This window comes from Chiroxiphia lanceolata, chromosome 4 (genome assembly GCF_009829145.1).
Source record: "Chiroxiphia lanceolata isolate bChiLan1 chromosome 4, bChiLan1.pri, whole genome shotgun sequence".
Taxonomy (NCBI): domain Eukaryota; kingdom Metazoa; phylum Chordata; class Aves; order Passeriformes; family Pipridae; genus Chiroxiphia; species Chiroxiphia lanceolata.
Genome location: NC_045640.1, coordinates 71,919,705 through 71,940,017, shown reverse-complemented (window position 1 = coordinate 71,940,017; position 20,313 = coordinate 71,919,705). Strand labels below are relative to the sequence as shown.

At 41.3% G+C, this 20,313-nt stretch overlaps 1 protein-coding gene across 3 annotated transcripts in view; it reads right to left on the bottom strand.

Moving 5' to 3' along the window:
* SEC24D (SEC24 homolog D, COPII coat complex component) overlaps positions 1 to 20,313 on the bottom strand; it is a 49,190-nt gene that overhangs the window by 2,263 nt on the left and 26,614 nt on the right. For all 3 annotated transcript variants that reach the window (XM_032686865.1, XM_032686866.1, XM_032686867.1), the window contains exons 9-21: positions 17,847 to 17,985; positions 16,184 to 16,299; positions 13,385 to 13,509; positions 10,205 to 10,396; positions 9,811 to 9,904; positions 7,823 to 7,939; positions 7,383 to 7,553; positions 6,806 to 6,902; positions 5,990 to 6,135; positions 5,273 to 5,411; positions 4,756 to 4,874; positions 3,937 to 4,116; positions 345 to 536 (exon numbers count right to left, since the gene is read on the bottom strand). In XM_032686865.1, the coding sequence (XP_032542756.1) occupies positions 345 to 536; positions 3,937 to 4,116; positions 4,756 to 4,874; positions 5,273 to 5,411; positions 5,990 to 6,135; positions 6,806 to 6,902; positions 7,383 to 7,553; positions 7,823 to 7,939; positions 9,811 to 9,904; positions 10,205 to 10,396; positions 13,385 to 13,509; positions 16,184 to 16,299; positions 17,847 to 17,985 (1,827 nt within the window). The remainder of the gene's footprint in view (positions 1 to 344; positions 537 to 3,936; positions 4,117 to 4,755; positions 4,875 to 5,272; positions 5,412 to 5,989; positions 6,136 to 6,805; positions 6,903 to 7,382; positions 7,554 to 7,822; positions 7,940 to 9,810; positions 9,905 to 10,204; positions 10,397 to 13,384; positions 13,510 to 16,183; positions 16,300 to 17,846; positions 17,986 to 20,313) is intronic.

Sequence of the window (20,313 nt, the reverse complement as noted above, 5' to 3'; positions counted from 1 at the left end):
TTGAGGACTCACCTGCCAAAGCCATTTTTCATCGTAAAACAGTCACTCTGTATGAAAACTCACTGTCAGGAGAAACTAACTATTGCAAAGTGTTTTATTCCAATTTCAGCAATACACAGTTTAGGACTTTAATATCTACAACAGTCAAAGTTTAAGATTTAAAGAAGCTGTGAAAGCTTCTGTCCTGGAAATGTTCAGCTTACAATTTTATGTAAGTTAAAACACTCCTGGTGTCTTAACACCTTCCGCTGGTCACCTGTTTCTTATGAACGACCACCTCGCTTGTTTCCCCGATTAGCATCTGGTCTTATTAAATCCTAAATCCTTAGCGTGCGTGTACTCACGGCGTCGGTGCTGATGTGTGCGAAGGAGGGCACGTTGAAGAGCCCTTGGATGAGCTCTGGGGACACGCTGGCTCCCAGCCACAGGAACATGTTCAGCCCGTTGGCCAGCAGGAAGGCCCCTCCCTCTGACAGACGCTCCTCAGAGCAGCGCACGGCGGCTGGGACAGCGTCGCTCTTCAGATCCAGGCTGTGCTGGGGGGAAAGGGACACGTGGCTTGGAGTGGCAGTGACAGAGCTCGACGTAGATAGGAAAAAGTAACAGCTGAAGGGTTTAGAACATCGGGGTGGTTCCTTTCCAGCTAAGAGCTGGTGGTGATGTGTGCGCTTTGGGGCTGAATGGGGATGATTTGGGGTTTTTAGGGCTGTTTCTTGGTGCTTTGGAGGTTTTTGTTGTGTCTGAATCGGAGGGATTTGGGTTTTGGGACTGACTGTTTGTGTTGTGGAGCTTGGGATGGGGAGGGGCAGGAGGGGGAGCCCCCCGGGTATGGGGCTCGCTCCTTGTTTTGGCCCTATGAGGGGAGGGTCTCTCCTTTCTGGGGAGGAGGGACTGACCAGATGGACAGACGGACAGACAGACACACAGAGACAGACAGACATGCAGGCATATGGACAGACAGACAAAGACGGGCAGACAGATGGACACACGGACAGACAGAGGAATAACGGATGGCTGGACAGACGAATGGACAGACAGACAGACACAGGGACACATGAACAAAGAGACAGATGCACAGACAGACAGACACACAGCTGGATGGACAGACAAGCAGACAAACACACAGATGGACAGATGGATGGATGGACAGACAGACCGGCAGACAGACACACAGATAGCTTGACAGACAGATGGCCCAATGGACACATGAGCAGACAGATGGACAGACAGACTGACCAAAGGGCAGACAGATGCAGACAGACAGACAAACAGACAGAAACATAGATAGACAGACAAACACACAAACAGATGGACAGACACGCAGACTGGCAGAGGCAGACAGACAGACAGACATGTAGACCAACTGACAGACACACAGATGGACAGACAGACAGACAGATGGACGTATAGACGGACGGAGAGACAGACGGACACACAGATACATAAGGATAGACAGACACAAAAATGGATGAACGGACAGACAGAAGGACAGATGGACACGTGGATGGTGGACACACAGACAAAGAGACACATACACAGAGATGGACTGACAGACAGACAGACAAACACACAGACCAACAGACAGACAGACTCACAGGAGGGAGAGATGGACAGACAGACAGATGGACACACAGAGAGAGGAAAAAGGGACAGACAGATGAAAAACGGACAGACAGTCTGACCAACCGACAGATGGACAGACGGACAGACAAATGGACGTAGGGATGGATGGAGAGACAGATGGACAAACAGACAGATGGACACAGACAGAGGAAAAACGGACAGATGGACAGACACGTGGACACACACACAGCTGAACAGGCAGGTGGACGGACACACAGATGTAGAGACGGACAGAAATGGATGGACAAACACAGACAAACAGACACAAGGATGGATGGACAGACAGACAGAGACAGACGGATGGATGGACACACAGAGAGATGGACAGACAAACGGACAGAGGGATAGATGGACAGACACACAGACAGACAGATGGACAGACAGATGAACAGACACACAGCTGGACAAATGAACAGAAAAACAGATATAGGGATGGATGGAGAGAGACGAACAGACAAACAGACATGTACAGACAGATGTACACAGACAGAGGAAAGACAGATGGACAGACACGTGGACACACAGACAGCTGAAGAGGCAGATGGACAGACACACGGACGTAGACATGGATGGATGGACAGACAGATGGACACAGGGATGGATGGACAGACAGACGGACACAGAGGTGGACGGACAGACGGACGGATGGACACAGAGATGGACAGACAGACAGACAAACAGATGGACACAGAGACGGATGGACAGACGGACAGACAGACACAGAGATGGATGGACAGACGGACGGATGGACAGACAGACAGATGGACACAGAGATGGATGGACAGACGGATGGACAGACAGATGGACACAGAGATGGATGGACAGACAGATGGACAGACAGATGGACACAGAGATGGACAGACAGACATGGACACAGAGATGGATGGACAGACAGACAGATGGACACGGAGATGGACGGACAGACGGACAGACGGACAGACAGATGGACACAGAGATGGACAGACAGACAGATGGACAGACAGACAGACGGACGGACGGACACAGAGATGGACACAGACATGGACGGACAGACGGATGGACAGACAGACAGATGGACACAGAGATGGATGGACAGACAGACTGACAGACAGACATGGACACAGATAGACGGACAGACAGACAGATGGACAGACGGATGGACACAGAGATGGACACAGAGATGGACGGACAGACAGATGGACACGGATGGACAGACAGACAGACAGACAGATGGACACGGAGATGGACGGACAGACAGACAAACAGACGGACACAGAGATGGATGGACAGACAGACGGACACAGAGATGGACACACAGATGGACAGACAGATGGACACGGAGATGGACGGACAGACAGACAGACAGATGGACACGGAGATGGATGGACAGACAGACAGACAGATGGACATAGAGATGGATGGACAGACAGACAGACAGATGGACATAGAGATGGATGGACAGACAGACAGATGGACACAGAGATGGACAGACAGACAGATGGACACGGAGATGGACGGACAGACAGACAGACGGATGGACACAGAGATGGACGGACAGACAGACAGATGGACGGACACAGAGATGGACGGACAGACAGACAGATGGACAGACAGATGGACAGAGAGATGGATGGACAGACAGACAGATGGACACAGAGATGGACGGACAGACAGACAGATGAACAAACAGACAGACACACAGATGGATGGATAGATGGACAGAGAGATGGACGGACAGACACACAGACGGACAGACAGATGGGTGGAGAGACACACAGACAGACCGACAGATAGACGCACAGATGGACACATGGACACACAGACAGACAGAGAGAAGGATGGACAGACAGAGACATGGATGGACAGACAAACACATGGACTGATGAACAGACAGAGATGAAAACAAGAAAGAAAAAGAAAAAGAAAAGAAAGAAAACAGAAAAAAAAGAATAGAAAAAGAAAAAAGAAAAAGGAAGAAAGAAAAAGGAAGAGAAGAAAGAAAAAAAGGAAGGATAGAAGTAAAGAAAGAAAGAAAAAAAAATTAAAAATTAAAAAAGAAAAACAAAAAATAAAAAATGAAAGAAAAAAATAAGGAAAAAGAAAAGGAGAAAGGAAGAAATAGAAAAAGAAAGAAAAAAGATAAAAATAAGGAAAAAATAAAACTAGGAAAAAGAAGGGAGAGAAAAAATGAAAAAAAAGAAAAAAGAAAAAAAACAACAAGAAAAAAAGAAAAAAAAGGAACGGAGAAAATGAAAGACAAAGGAAGAAAAAGAAATATAAAAAAGAAGAAGGGAAGAAAGCAAAAGCAAGCTATCTCGCTCGCTCCAGACTCACAATGGGCAGCAGGCGGGGGTAGAAGAAGAGCTGGGTGTCAGCCACCCCCATGGCCATGACCAGCTGGCGGTGGAAGGCTCTCTCATCCGTTGGGATTTCAGCTCTGCCCACCAGCACACAGCTCTTCAACAGGCAGTTCATGTACACGGGCAGCACCTTCATCGTGTCCGGCAGGATCAGCTGAGAAAACAGACACAAAGTATTTGCCACATAAACCGTACCCCTTGTCTTAGCTGCTCTCAGCTCCCTGTAACCCCTGCCTGTTTTTCAGCACTAAAGGGGAATTCTCTGAAAAATTAAAGAGAGAAATAAAGGTTCACAATAAGTGGTTCTGGTTTTGTTTCTGACAGATTTGGGCCTCACTAACAATGAATGATTCATTGCCCACACTTGTGATTACTGCTGGCACTGCATGGGATGTAAAAGCCTGAGTCTTCCGTGAAGTTAAATCACCAGGATGAGTGAATAATTTAAAAGGAAAAAATCAGTCAGTCTTACTTGTCAAAAATTAGAATACTACAAACATCTTCAACACAATTAAAAATGAAGGCTTTGTGAGTCAGTGTGTAATTCTACCCGGGCTGGCTGAGCCCCTTTGTGTGAATATGGGCATCAGTGTCCTCAATGGCATTGCCTTTTGTTCCAGAACAACAGCTTCCAGGTGCTCTAAGTGCAAACATTAATCCCACCTGTCATTAATTATATTTGAAAGAAAAGCACAAATCTACCCTGAGATGTTCCTTTCTGTCAGCACTAATGGTGCAGGGACGGGGTTCACCTGAGGCAGAGCCTGGCTGGGGAGGACAGTGTGGGTTTTACCTGGCTGACGGTGGCAGGGCTGGCACAGTTCTTCTTGTAGCAGGCCAGCATGTGAGCGGTCTGGTTCACCAGGATGTCCCGCACCGTCTTCAGGGGCTGGCTCAGAATGGCTTTAAAAGCTACAAACACAGAAGAGCTTGGTACATGGAGATGGACACAGCCTCTCAAAGTATCTATCATCTACTATAGCTTCTGATTTTAATGACCTGAGGGTGGCTGGTTTTTAGCCCCTCCTATAGACAACCAAACCCCCAACACTGCGGTAGGATGTCCATTGGCACTACTGTGCCTGCACAGTTCTGTGCATTACCTACACACCAGCATTGCTTCTATGGCAGTTTGTCTACAATAGGAAATTATTTCTCTTTTGAAAGTTTCGGACTTCAAGAGTTGCTCAGACTTGGAGCAGCAAGGTACAAAACATGGTTTCCCACTGGGTAATCACTTCAGCCCCTTTCCTTCCCCTTCCTCCACCCAAATTGAAAAAGGAAACCAAATTGGTCTGTTGTAACTTTACCTGACTTAGCAAAGAAGTTGATGAGTGCATCAGTCTCACAAGTCCTGTAGACATCAGCCAGCTGGGCGCTGCAGTTCAAGCCTATGTTGTGGATGCGGATGCGCCGCTGCCCGCTCACCGTTGTGTAAAGGAGAGCACACTGCAACACACACACAGACCACCACCATTTGCTTTTTATTGCAAAACAAAAAGCTGCTGTCAGGCAAGAACCACCCACTCGGTGCATCAAAGGCATAAAATGCCTTCTGGAGCCAGCACAGCCTGGCAGTATTGCTGGCAGCTACATACCTGTAGTTCTTATGGAAGTAGATTAAAAATTATAAAAGTTATTCATCTTAAAATTATAAAAAGTCCTACAGTAGCACTGGAAGTGATGTTTAGCAATAGAGGACTGCTCTTGAACAGAAAGATCACAAGGAGTGCCACAGCAATAACAACTGCCATATAAGTACCAATGAATCTTGTACTCCAAATTAACTTACTTATAATAAAATGGAAAAAATAAACACGTCATGAGGTCTCAATGAGTGTTTAGAAAGCATTGTGGTGTCCTTGAATAGAACATGTAGTACAGTGGCAGGAGAACACACCTTTTATTAGTGGTGGTATGGCAAGTTGTACCTTGCTCCCATTAGTCCTACACCATCGCTTCTTTTCTGCTATGACTGCAGAAGTTCTTGCTCACCGTTACATGACATTATAATTAAACCTTTTTACCTGAATCAAGGCTCCAGTGTCTTCATTCAGTTTGTCATCATGTTTGAACTCCACTGTCACTGCCTTGTCACAATCAACCGCTGCCATCTCTACATCTGTAGTGTTGTTCATGTAAATGGCTCCCAAGAATTCCGTAGCCCTGAATCCTACAGCCAGATAAAATGGCGCATTTTATTTAAAAAAATGGTAAATAAAATTGACATTACTTGCTGAAGCAGGAACCATTTTCTCTCAAGGGTTTGCAGCCTCAGTGGGTGCCACCAGCTGTTGTTGCTGATGGCATTAGTGACAGCTGGGTGAGAAGGAAAAGTTGTGACAGACCACCCAGACCTTCTGCACTGTTGGCTTGGCCTGTGTGTGTGTTCGCATTTGAGGTAAGCATGAATGAAAGGATGCTTGGAAAGTAGACACAGTAATGTCACTAGAGTGTGAAAATAAGGAACATGTAACTGTCCAGAAGCAACACCTTTTTATACAACTTACTTGCATTCCATGATGTGTGCACAGTGATCAGAAGCTTTCCTCAGATTGGATAAGCAGTTGTTAAGGAGGAATATACAGGATATGTGTGTGTGTGTGTGCGTATATGTACATATATATATGTATATATATATACACACATATATATATGAGTGTATATATATACACACACATATATATGAAAATATATATATATATACACATATCCATGCATTTTATCAGTCTATTCAATTGCTTTTGAAGCGGTACATAATGAAGTTAAAGCAGCCTTATCTTACACGTGATCTGCACAGCACTGTATTTAACATTCATGCTTATTCCCATGGGTCCCATTACCTGTACTTGTCCGAACCCTCATCGTGGCATCAAATCCCATCTTTTTTTCCATGTCCCTCCTGAGGTCACTTAGGAACTGGGGGCTGTCGCCATCGAGCTGTGAGTGCAGAGCAGAAGGAGAAGCTGCAGTTCAGCAGTGAGCCAGCACCCTCCCCGTGACCCCCCCCAGCAAATCTGTTCACATTTACCAGCTCTCAAGTCCTCTGAAAGATTTCAAACGTTGCCTGTTGTTATCAGAATCGTACAGACACAGGTGTGCACCACTCACCACTAGGTCTGCACATCCAGAATTTCTGTTCAACCAAACGAGCTCCAGTAACCTCCACTCCTGCACTTAATCCCACAGCCTAGGCAGGATTTTAAGATGCCAACCAGCTTATTACTGTTTTGAGATACAAACTTGAGCCTGATCTGTCATTTCTAAGTTTGAATTTTATCCCCTGGAGTTGATAACCAACTTTTTCCAGACTCTGCTTTTATGTTAAATGTCCAAGAACACACTGAACTGAGATGGAAAGCAACAATTCCCCCCCCCCGAGTGTTACTATCCGAAAGGCAGGAAACGTGCACCACTTACCTGGAAATTGTTGTACTTGTACAGTGTTCCTCCAGTGTACATTGTGACAAGGCCCACAGAGGCTACGTCCACGTACTGATTTGGGAAGAGGAACAAATTCACACAGCAGCCATTGGCCACACAATCCTTGGCTAAGGCCTCATAACAATTCCCCTGGGGCTGGAAGAGCGTCTGCACAGGAATAAAAAATACAGGTGTCATCACATTAGGTACCGACCACAACCCAAACGGCCACGTGAAGACAAAAGGATGACGAGGAAGTTTGAAGTGAGCCATGGCTACGATCAACACATGTTGCCCTTGCCCATGTTTGCAGGGAACCATTTCAGTACGTTCTTGGAGAACTAATCACTAAAGAGGCATCAATGAAAAAAGATCAATGCCCTATTAGAGAAAATCAGTGTAACAGTAGTCCCCTGGTAGCTCAGAATAGAAAATACCTTTTCCTTATCTGTATTGAGTAGTTTTTTGTCATCTCTGTTCTTCAGCTTCCCTGGTGCTTCCACAGTTGGCAATGAAGAATGGAAGATAAACAATTTCCCAGCACGTTCTGCAGCCTGTTTCAAAGATACCATATTGGCATGTTTATTACTGCAATTTTAACAAGCCTAATCTTCATACATTAGGGTCTCTCAGAGAACACTGTAAATTTTCTGTGAGTTCCTCAGAGATAGATAAATCATTTAGAAACTCGAAACTAGATGAAATAAATTCCCAGACAAACTGTGGCTTTTCTGTTAGTAAATAACTTATTCCAGCACACAGGTATGTTGCCTGATACGTTCTTACAGTACTTTCTACAGAGGAATCTAAAATCTCGAAGGGCAGAACTGGGAGTACCTCTCTCAGAGATTTTCCAATTGGATACAAGCATTATGCAATGAGCAACAAGTATCAAAAAGTACAAATACTAAGATCAGATAAAATTGAAAGAAAATGTAGTTTAACAGGAAAATTGTTTCTTTCAGTTCAGACACACTAGTGTTCAATACAGTTTTAGAGATGAGTGACAATTGCATTCCTGTACTAGATTCCACATTCACATCTACAGTACCGAGACTACAGACACAAATCAGCTTTGGTACTCCTCCTCCTCCAGATCTTAGGATGCTTACAAGATACAGATATTCCACATTTCAAAATAGGCTGTGGCATTCTTGTGGGATAACTAGATATCTCTGCTAAGGCAGAAACACAACTGAAACAATACCTTACTTTTAAAAGAGATGAAATTTCACCCTTAATATTTCCAGCACAGTTATCTTTAATCACGAATGCCAATTTCTTCAATTTCTTTTAAAAAGCATTCTGCTGGAGGCTAAAAGGCTTCCCAAATACCTGTTTGTCTTGATGTGCATCAGGAATTACTGACATTGCTTTTGAAAAAACTTATAAAATGTCTCTGTAGTATTAACACAATCCATTTTATTCTTTTTAGATAGGAATTGGTTTTTTGAGCACAGGTATGTGCAGATGCATAATTCCCAGTGAAAATCCTTACAAATTTTAACTTAAAAATACTGAGCTAAATAAAGAGCTTAATTAAGAGTCCTTAAGTTTGTTTTGTAGAAGTCAAGTATTAGGGGAAAGCATTCAGACACATATCTGCTGGCAGTATGAATAAATAAAAAGAAAATAGGTATTAAATTAGTATTTAAGAAACAGATTTAAAAAATGTTGTGTATTTTGGTTCAACAAACTTATCTACTCAAAGTTCATGCTTTACTCATACAAAGCTGACAGATAAATCAAGTACTTTAAACCAGCACTGTTCTGCCCCTACAAATCCTGTGGTGACCCAGGGTGGTGTGTGTTGATTGGCAGTGCTCCAGGGAAACGTCAGCACTTCAGGGGGTGTCCTGGACATACAGAAAGGGACTGGGCAGCATCCTGGAGTCACTGCCAGCTGTATGCAAGCTGTGAGAACTTGTCAAACAGAAACCCTCCAGTCCCACCTAGTTCAATCACAGTCATAAATATCCTGTTTTGCACAAGAAGTTTTGCAGAAGCAGGAGAAGGAGCAGAGCAAAATTGTATCTTATACTGACTTTCCTGCCCTTCACACATGCAGGGACTGGGTACCTGTGCAAACACCCAGAATATGGATTGGTTCTGCTGCAGTAACCAAACACTTCTTTATTTCTCCCAAATACTGAACAACAAACTGACTCCTGCTCCTCATCTTCTCCTGAACATCCTTTCGGTGTAGAATAGATTCTAGGGACTGGTTTCCCTCAATAAGAGGGAAACATCTGGGAACAGATGTTATGCTTGCCAGTGTTCTCATTTTGACTAAAGTTATAATTGTTAGAATAACAGATTAGTGCTGGAAACAATGACTTTTTTCCCTAATTTCCCATTGTAATGGGACTGGCTTTTAGCAAACCCAATTTGGAGCTGGTTCTCTTCCCCAGAGGAGTGTTCTAACCTTTAGTGCCTCCATGCCAGCCTGGATAACAGGAGCGAAGATGGTCTCACTCTCGTTTGTGTCTGCAAACAACTCTGGAATCTGGTCCAACAAGCTACGAAAGAGAAAGGATCAATGTCTCAACTCGGCATTTGGGATCATCCCCAAACATACCTTGTAACATACCCAGTCTTCACAGAGAAAGACATTTTCCATGCAAATGTATATTATAAAAATAATACGAGTTTTGATGGTTATCACTATTTCTTTGCCTCAGAGGTGGAAATAAAGGCCTTGAAGCATCTGAAGTATTTCCACAGATACACGTATGCCCCTAGCCCCAGCTGACTAAAAGGCATAATACATATCATAAAGCATTCACATCTTAGTCTCGAAAGGAATGATTATACTTTACTTGGTAATAACTGATCGTGATTCCTCAAAGTCAACGAGGAAACCATCCAGCAAAGGAACAAAAACTTCTGAAACATCTGTGACCACCATCATCTGAGGCTGAGCTAAGCTGCTTTTTACATTAAAGAAGTGGAGGACCTTGTTATAAGTCACAAAACCAACTCGAATTGCTGAGGATTCTTCTTGCTCTTCTCTGTAATAAAAACAAAACCCAAGTGGTTACAATTCTGAAATTCTGACCTCGCAATAAAAGCATTCCTTCCACATGCAAGGCACTCTCTGATCATTATCTGTGCTGGGAGCAACAAAGCAAACAACCACCAAGCAGATGTAATGGCCTCAGTCTTTGCCTTGGGTCAAATTCAAACACCCTGATAAAATCAACTGCTCATTGTTTATTTTTAAAAAAAATATATATTTACATCAATGGTGCATCCCACTCAAACAGTTAAAAGTCCCTAAGATAAAGAATAAACCATGTTGTCGTCAAAACATGGAAAAAAGAGGACAATTAGTTACAAGATATGATGAGAAAACAGTCTTTATTTAGGATACATTGTAGTTCAGTGCCACTAATGCTCGATGCCCAACCAGAGCAGAACCAGGCTTGAATAATATCTGGTGACTTTGGTGGGTGTTTGGTGGAGGTGACTCCTGAGAACACCAGCCCTTTCTGCCATCAGTAGCAGCACCACCAATAAGTACCAGTTAGCCCTTTACCAGATTCACTGTCCTAACTTCAGTGAGCATTCATTAAAAGGCAATCCTTGTCAAAAACTGGTCTCAATTACTAATAAAACAGCACCTTTTTGTAGCAGGGTTTCTCTTGTAAACACCAAACCAACCCTTTACCACAAAAACCTCCATTGGCAGTTTCACAACCTTATCTAAAACTTTGACCCTGGCAGAGAAATAATTTTACTCTTCTACAAATTACCTCTGCCATCAGTCTAGAATGTTAATCTGCCATTTGCATTTTATGGGAACACAGCTGGATGAGAAAGGGGCTACTTTTGACCCAAAATGAATCAATATTCTCTATTGAGCCCACTGCATAAAGAAGCATTTTAAGTAATTCCTCCAAGATACAGTAACTCAAATAGATGCATCACTTCTGGATGTAAATTCCAAATCATTCCCAGCACTCAGGCACTGCCTTCTTAGTAACATGATTGGTGGGGAGCTTGAGGAGGACAAAGTACTATTACATTTCTATACATACAGCACTCTCCTTCTTCAAAGAGAAGCATCCACATCATCCTAGTCCCAAAGGTGTTACACAGCAGGTGTTTGGACCTTTTTTCCAGATACTGCTCTTACCCATGTCTGCACTGCCACACTTCATCCAAGATCTATCACCATTTAAAGCTCAGCAGACAATTGCCTGTGGAGCTCACACACCATTTAGTTGTTTTTAAAGTCTGACAAGGAATCATATGTACAGAAAAGCATTCAAATGTTGTTTTAGTCATGCACCTTAAAATCATAGTTGTACAACTCATTATGGTGATTTTCTGAGCTCATAAGCACAATTTCTATAAACATTTCTCTGGATTTCTCGTGTTCTGGCTTGGAACACATTTTGAACACATCTGCTCTAAAATTTGAGCAAGCAAGACCTTTTTGTGACACAGATCACTTCATTACCCCAAGTCCTTCCTCTTAAAGATAAAAGCACAGGGTGAATTCCCTGCACAAGGCTTTTCCCTCATGTGGTAACAGCAGAGTATTTTTGCAGGTGTATGTGTCCAGCAACAGAAAATGAACTTTGAATGAACACAGTGACCTTTGTGTCTCAGCACAAAGTCTTATCACAAATTTTGGTGGAATGCCTTATGTTGGTCTTTTTAAAATTAATATTGTTTAGGACAACAGACAAGTCTGGGGAAACTAAAGGGCCTGGCTTTCTCTTTTTTTTTTTAATTGCTTTTTTCAGTGGACATGAAAACTTTGGCCCACATTATTTGGCAGCAGATCTCTGCAGAGTGTCAGTGAAGAGAAGGGTAAATGTTTCTCTTCTGTGATGTAGATACACTTGCTTTCATTCTTCCTCAACTTTCCCTATTCAAGCCTAGGTGTTTGTAAACTGCTAGCTGCTTTTTGTTACTCCACTCAAGCTTCTTATTATCTTCAGAGTCATGACTGATCGTGATGGAAAGATCTGAGATGTTCAGGATAATACCAAATACTTGTGTCTCCAGTGTAATCTTCAATGAAAAAGTACTTGAGGATGGCCTTATATGGGCATCTGAGAAACGAACCCCCCTGCCCTGGACTGGAATTGCATATCCCAGATTATCCCAAGGATCTTATCTCACACCCTTCCTCACTCTGCTCTCTCCATTTCTTAAGTGTGTTCTCCCTCTGCAAGTATTGGCACTTCAAATATATTTTCTTTTTGGAAGTTCTTTTTTATATGCAGACGAGAAACACCTTGTCTACATCACTTTTGAGTCTTTCACTGCTCTCATTTCACTACGTGTGTCATCACTGTTTAATCTTTATTGAAAAGTATATCAATACACTAAAACCCATACTACACTGCATTAAAATAATATACTGTCAATAATACTGATCAGCAGCAAGACTGCTACATGTGTGTTTCACGCTCATAAAGCACATGTGCTGTACTTCATAAGATGTTTGCTGCCCACAAGAGTTGTCTTCCTCTCAGGTACAAACCAGGACAAGAAAGTCTCACAGTGCAGCAAGACACTTTAAACGTTTTGCTTATTAACAGTAAGAGCTAAAGATACAAGGCAGCAACACTATGGCTCTAAGAGACTGGCCACTCTCGAGTACTCTGGTTTGGGTATTTCCCTGTTTAATTTAATGAGAAAAGCAGCATTAGAGTAAACACAACTACAGCAAGTAAAGTCGAAACTATGAGCTGTGAGTGAGCTGAAAACACCACTAGAGTTCACTGCAAGAAAGGAAAAGAACGCAAGCTACACGTGCAGTTGGTATGGCAGAGTTTCTGTTCGTACAGTAAACCCAGACATCAAGGTCTAAGAACTGCCAGCAGTGCTAAAAACTAACATTTTGTCACTATTACCCCAAAAATGCCTGTACTGTAAATTCTGACATTTTCTATAGTTTGGTTTTGCCTTTCAACATGCAAAGCTGCTTCATGAGAAGTGCAGTACAGTGAGTTAAACAAAGTACACTTCTGTTTCTTTACCTTGGAAGTTTATCTAGCAGAGTCTTCAGTTCATCACATATGAGTTTAACTAGGCCACTCTTTATGTTTCTGTAGGATACATCAATCATGAAGATATAAGCTGGTGGATTTGGAGGCTTCTTGTCCTACACAAAAAAAAGACATTCACAGGGAAAATCAGACAGTGTCTTGTTATGAGGAAAAAATGTACAGGTGGTACCATAAAAAGCAATGTAAATACAGTGTTGTTTGAAAAACGCTGTGAATCATAACTAGTGACTATTGCAGAAAGCTGACACGAATTGGGTAAAGTCCAGCCCTGGAATAAAACATTGTCATTGGAAAACAGTATCCTAATGGAACAAAATATCTAAAGGATAACAGCTTATTAGATAAGATGCAACACAAATTCTGCTGGAATTCAAGTGTTTAAACAAATTTGCCTTTTGGCAAACCCATATGGTTTTGCATTCCCTACAGCAAGATGCAATATAATTTTGTTAATGCTGAAATTCAGCTTTTCTTAGCATTTTTCCTCTAACAGCTGTTTAAGGGATTTCTAACCAATCTGGAAACAGAAAGTACAACTTAGGTACTGAACCAGAATTAAAACATCTCAGTTCTCTGCAGCACTCAGTGGTGATTGTCTGCATCCTGTCTCTGCCTTGCTGTCTCACACTCCAACACACTCTGGACAGCAAAGTGTTCTTTCAGGAATAAGCTGATTTCTGTAAGACAATCAAAGCATGGGAGTGGAACATTCCACGTATGTAACTGCTGCACACACAGCAGTATGGGGCTGGTATGGATTCCTTTGGGAGTTCCTCTTATCCACAGTGTAAGGGGCACACAAATCATGCACACACTACTGACACAGGTTTCTGTAAGGAAGAAAGAGTAAGAGGAAGGGGTTTTTGTTTTAAAAGAAAAAAAGGAGTGCTTAGAGATGTACCTAGGAAGATCATATAAAGTGAACAGAGCAACAGTAATCATCACAGTCCCTAAAATGAGTTTTCCTAATTCCCATTAAGAGGGCAGTGCTCATTACTTGGTGTCAAATTCAGAACAGCGTTTTCATTATATGGTTTCATTGCCTTCATACAGAGTTCTGACTACTTAAGCAAATTATACTTGTTAAAGTAAACCTCAGAAAACTCCATCTAAGAAAAATTCATCTAACCCTTGAATTATGACTTATCCTTAGTCCCTGGCACACTTTAAACTAAACTAAACATTATACCCTTGATCGCACTCATTTGACTCGTGTAAATCAGGATTAATTCCTGTGAACTGAAACCAGGCAGTATTTTTCAAAGCTGTTCTGTTTACTTGAATCCTAAAGTTTCAGAAACTGCACCAAACATTGCTTCTAAACTCTTGTAATCAGATCACCATTCATAAAGAATCTCTGCCTAATTTCTGACAAATATACGGTAGAAACAAGGGCTCGTGCTCACGGCACATCCACTAAGCAGGAGTGCAATAATGCAAACCAGCTGGGATTTGTTAACATTTTTTGTGGCTGTTCATCCTTGTCATTTGATAAGCACAAAAGGAAATGACTTCTCAGTTCTGGTCTTGAACTGGATTTATAAAATATTTAAACCTCTACAACTCAGAGCCAAATGAAAAGTGAATTATAAAATAATGTTAACTTCTGTAACATTTAATGACTTGGCATTTCCAGTGTAACTGTTAATTCCATAGGAGATTTCATTTTTGTAACATTCCAGTAAGTCTATGGATGGGTCTTTGCAACAAGCTGGCAGAGAAAAAGAAGGGTGGAAATGGCACAGAGCCGTTCAGCACACAAGAGGTTTCAGAATTTGATGGAGCTACACTGGATGCACACTGAGCATCCCCCACTGTGTTTCTGTAATGCCTCACCACCACAATTCTCTTCTGTTCTGTGGTTTAATCCAGGTTTCAGTCAAATCTTTATAGGTTATCTAAGGGATTTCAGTTGATTTGGAGCAGTGCCCTAGTCGAAAAGTAGAATTAAACCTGTCCACTTTCTTCATACCAGCAATAATCTGATGGTCTGAGGAAGTTACTGGTAGCTACTTCAAGACTTCGTAGGGCCCAGTTGCCTTTCCTAACCTTACCATGACCTCAACTCCACTCCCAGGGAGAAAATTCTGCCTGATTTCAGCAAGAACAGAAAAATATGTCCGTGCTGCGGTCAGATGAAATCACACTTGCAATTTTGTAAAATGAGCTAAAGTTTGAAAAGTTTAAGTAATTTATGATCCCAGAACTATCAAATTCAGTTCTCTAATAAAACCAACTACAAATATTTACAGAGACTTGAGTGGGCTTTGGATTGAGTCCTTCAGGGAATCAATATTAAGAGAGAGAACTCATTCCACTGTAACTTACTGGTAAGAACACCAAAACTACTCTTGCCGGGAAAAGATTACAAGGTCAAATTCCCTTACTAAGGTTTTCAATATTGGGAAGGCAATTTATGTGTGTGCCTCTCTTCAGAATCCATAGAAGACATACATCTAAAATGCAACAATTCATCAGAATCTCAAATATATCCCATAAACAATCCAACACACTAGCTAGTACCAAATGAATGCCCCATTAAATACTGGTGATCCATGACTTTGCTGTGCTGTTTGTTATCATTACTTGTTTGTCTCCCACTCTGCAGCACAAAAGAACAAAACATTACATTCTCCATGTGTATCCACATTTTCTAGAACGTTCCTGGACTCTGATGCTCACCTTACAAGTGCATTTACTCCACTGTAAGTACTTAAAGGAGCTTGTTTGCCTTGACATAACATTGGTTTGCATACTGGAAATACTCACTCTGCAATAGTCCAAAGTAGCAACATATTCATAAGATCCCAGGGACAGCTCAGGCCTGTCATAGTGGTCTATCCGCCGGCCCATGTGGTCCAGGTGTTGAAAGAAGAACGAAGGGACTACAAGCCAACAAAAGAACCAGGGAAAAAACATTTACAATTTGGAAAGGAGGGGAACAACACAACAAATTCTTTCGGCAGATGTGATGTACTAATGTAGGCTCCTCTTTTTCTGATCAAGGGAAGAGTTTAAACACTTCTCCAGTAAAACCGACCCAGGTCATTCCCACTGGCAGGAGCCTGTTTCCCACAGGATACAGACTTAACAGTGACTATTTCGTTAGCAGATACAGTCTAGCCTCAGATTAATTCAAATCACCACAGCCAGAGCTCTGCAGAGGGACAGCAGTAAAACTTTTCCTAAAGCCTGTCCTGCTTTATCCAAAAATACCACTGCACTGGAAATAGCACTACAAGGTTCACAGCCCTGGTCTAGTGTACAAGAGCATCAGGTCCATTATATTGGGAACCTTCTGCAGCTACAGGTAAAAAGTAGGAAATCAAGTGGGTTTGCCACCAACAATTTAACAGAGCCAGTCTAAGGCTTAGAGTCACTTCGGGGGAGAGTCACCTCTGGGTTTTAGCTCCTTGTTCCTCAATGAATCCATATTCAGAATGCTTATTTTTCACATTTTTGCCTGTAAAAGCGCAAGTGTGTGAGGAGAATATCAACCTTATCTCTTGGCCACTTTTAGTCCTCATCAAAGATTTTTTTTTTTAATAAGCGCTTTCTGACTTGGATAAAAGACACTGTAGTAATACAAAGCATGATTTAAAATGACACTGCAACTCAAATGTCTTTCTTAAAGTGTTCCCAGTGCATTTATATTTCCCTCTTTGAGAGTTAACAAACTATGAAATTTATTATCTGCTACGCTTGCACAAACATTAGAGCTCGAGGCAGAGAAGCAGTCGGAGCGAGTCTGTCGAGGTTCACGTTTCAGAGTTGAAAAGATGACTGTATTAGGGAAAGCACTATCCCCCTGTGATCCAGCTGGGCAAACCCAACTTCATACAAATGTCTAGAAAGGCTAGTTCTGGCAAAGATTTGGGATTTAGCCAAGAGCACAAGAACAGTTATGAGTCACATGCAGCACACTTGAACAAATATGGCATGGTATCTTCTGTGAACACCAACACTTGTCACAGTAAGATTAATGGCTTAGTTAACCATTGCAACCACAGCCATGGACAGGACAAGGCTAACATGGTTCTACATATCTGCTTCTTGCTGGACATTTACATTTCCTAAAGAAATTAATTTTTTTCCACACAGAAGTTGCTTTCAGTTAACACAAGCAGCTTTGTATCCTGGGCTGACGTAAAATTTTAAAATAAAGTTTTGATCATACCAGACTGGGTTTCATGAGTCAGCATTATTTTCCATACATTTTTTTTTTTTTTAAGTCAGATTGAACAAATGTTTTATTCTTTATTCTGTATAATTCTTGGGAAGTAATTTTTTTTCATTTGTGAAATAAGCCCAGTTACTGCATCTCCCTAAACTACTTTCTCAGAAAGTCAGCAAGTCAAGAAAATCATTGTAGCAATACAGTTTCTTTATAGTGTTATGGAATTCACATGAATCATGGGTCAGATTCACTTACCATCATTTATACAGTTACAAAATCCACACTGGTATCTTCTCCCACCTTCAATGAACTGCATGAAGGGACACATGTAAGCTTTGCACCGGTTGCATCGGATCGGTCCAGTCTCCCCATGGTTAACAAGATAAAGGGGTGTCTACACGAAGAGGTACAGAGAGAGCAATGCAAACTTGAAACTAAATTGAGCTAGAAAGGGTTAAGGCAGATTTAACTCTTGTTGGAGATCGCTGATTAAGAGATCATTCATCATTCAGCGCTCACCCAAAATCTGTGGTAGGGTTGGCTCAACCCCAGGGATCTCCCCAGGGGCTAAATTTACAAGTTCACAGGCCATATTCTGATATTTATCAGAAAAAGAGAAGGATTCAGACCAAAAGCCTACAAAGTTTTGAAAGCATTGGAAGTTTAGGGCTCCAGGCTGATTTTTTTCCAGCAAAGGGTAATTTTTACAGCTCACTAAGAGAAATCAGTTGTAGTCAGGTCTTTTTGCCTTCTCTGTCAGATTGAATGCTTCCTGAAGAGATCTACTGCAAATCTATTGCAAATGGGTATTTGCTACAGAACCTGCTCACAATTGTCCTAAATGCTGCCCCCCTGCTGTCATGTCACATGCTCCACTCATGTTTAAATGATGTCAGGGGCGCAGCTGGAGCAGGAGATTTAGGAGAAATACTAATATTTATTGAAGGCAAATACATACAGCAAACAAGTCCAGCACCTCAAGCACTTGGCAGTTTAATTACACTGACCATGCTCGCTTAGAGCCTCTGCCAAAACCCACAGCTAATGGAAGACATTTTCCAGATGCCCCTTTCCCTAATAACTGCAGCAATTGAAAGATTCCTGTGATTATTCTTAATGTTAGAAAAGTCAGACTTGAAGCCACTACAAAAATGGAAGTTTGCTCCATTATTTGTGAAACTCTATGGTTTTTATTTTTCTTTCTTTTTCTTACTCTTTTCAATCCCAACTAAAAATCTCTGAACATAAGATAAGAAATGTCCAGAGTTTGGACACAGAACAGATCCCTAGTGTTGACAATGCCTTTTAATGCTAAAACATCACACTAGCACTTTTTAAATTATTCTGTCTCTTCTTGAGGAATGGATATATTTCATCTATTACACACATTATTATATTATTGGGGCAAAAGAGTCTTTGGACACCTAGAAAATCACTCCTGTCTTCTAGCATTAACTACTTACATAGATTCTATAGTTTGTTTATACATTACAGGGACTATTTTACTCATTTATTTCTCCAAAGGGTTGAATGCATTTTGCCAAGGATTTTCTACATACGAGTGCATTTTTACTACATGGGTTCTAAGTGCTCCCTCCTGCTCCACTGAGATATTATTTTACTTTGTGTTCTTTCCTCTACGAAAATTGAGTTTGCCCCAAATTAACCCATAGTGCCAGCTGGCAAACTCTCAGGGTCGTTTTTCAGACATGAAAGTCTTGGCTATAAACCCTCCTCATCAGCTACAATTGCTTAATAAGGTTTAAAAGTTCTGGGGTTTGTTCATTACTTGGCAATTTTCTGATTAGCATTCTGCTGTATTAGTTTAATGAGACCTGGATCTGGTTTGCAGTTAATATTATTATAGTATATGACCTGGTAGGGGAAAAAAACAAGACTAAACCAACTTCTGATATATTATATACGTTGATTCAGTAATTTTAAACCTTAGTTTGATACATTTAATGTTATCCAAGAGCTAAGAAAAATTACCCCCAAATGTTTATATTTTGAAACACCACAATTAAGACCTTTACAGAAAAAACATAAACAAAAACAATAAAAAAATAAATGCCACAAAGTTCAGAGCCCAGGTGTCTATATTCTTACACATATCTCATAAATTACCTTTCAAAGACAAAAAAAAAAGGGAAAAAAAACCCCCACAAAGTAAACCAAGCAAAAATGTATGAGACAGAATTAAGGATTCTGTCTAACAAAGAAAAATTCTGCAAAAAAGCTCTATGTGTACCCTTACTGATTTATTAATTAATTAAATGGAATTTACATCTTAGTATTTTCTTCAAATAATGTAAATCATTACCTCGATAATGAACACATCTAATGATAAAGCTATCTGTGATAATTTCAGAATAAGCACTGACCAAAAGGACCAAAAACCCACTTCTTGATGAAAACAACACAGTTGTGAAAGAAAACTTATTTCAAAAAAGGTGAAATCTTTCAGTGCATTTCACCGTAGAACTGGCCAGTTTACCCATCGAGAGAAAGGAATTTGTGCTTGGGTGTGTAAACTGCATTTCCAAACGTCAAAGTCATTTCTGTCAGGGTAAAATAACTTAAAAGAAAAAAAAGGGGTAGCTTTCTGGGGGAATGTATGAAGACAAGTAATACTGTACATGCATTAAAATGCAAAAAATCATGAGTTTAAAGTAATGATACATAAAAGTAAAACAGTCAAAAAAGAGACGTGGCACATAAT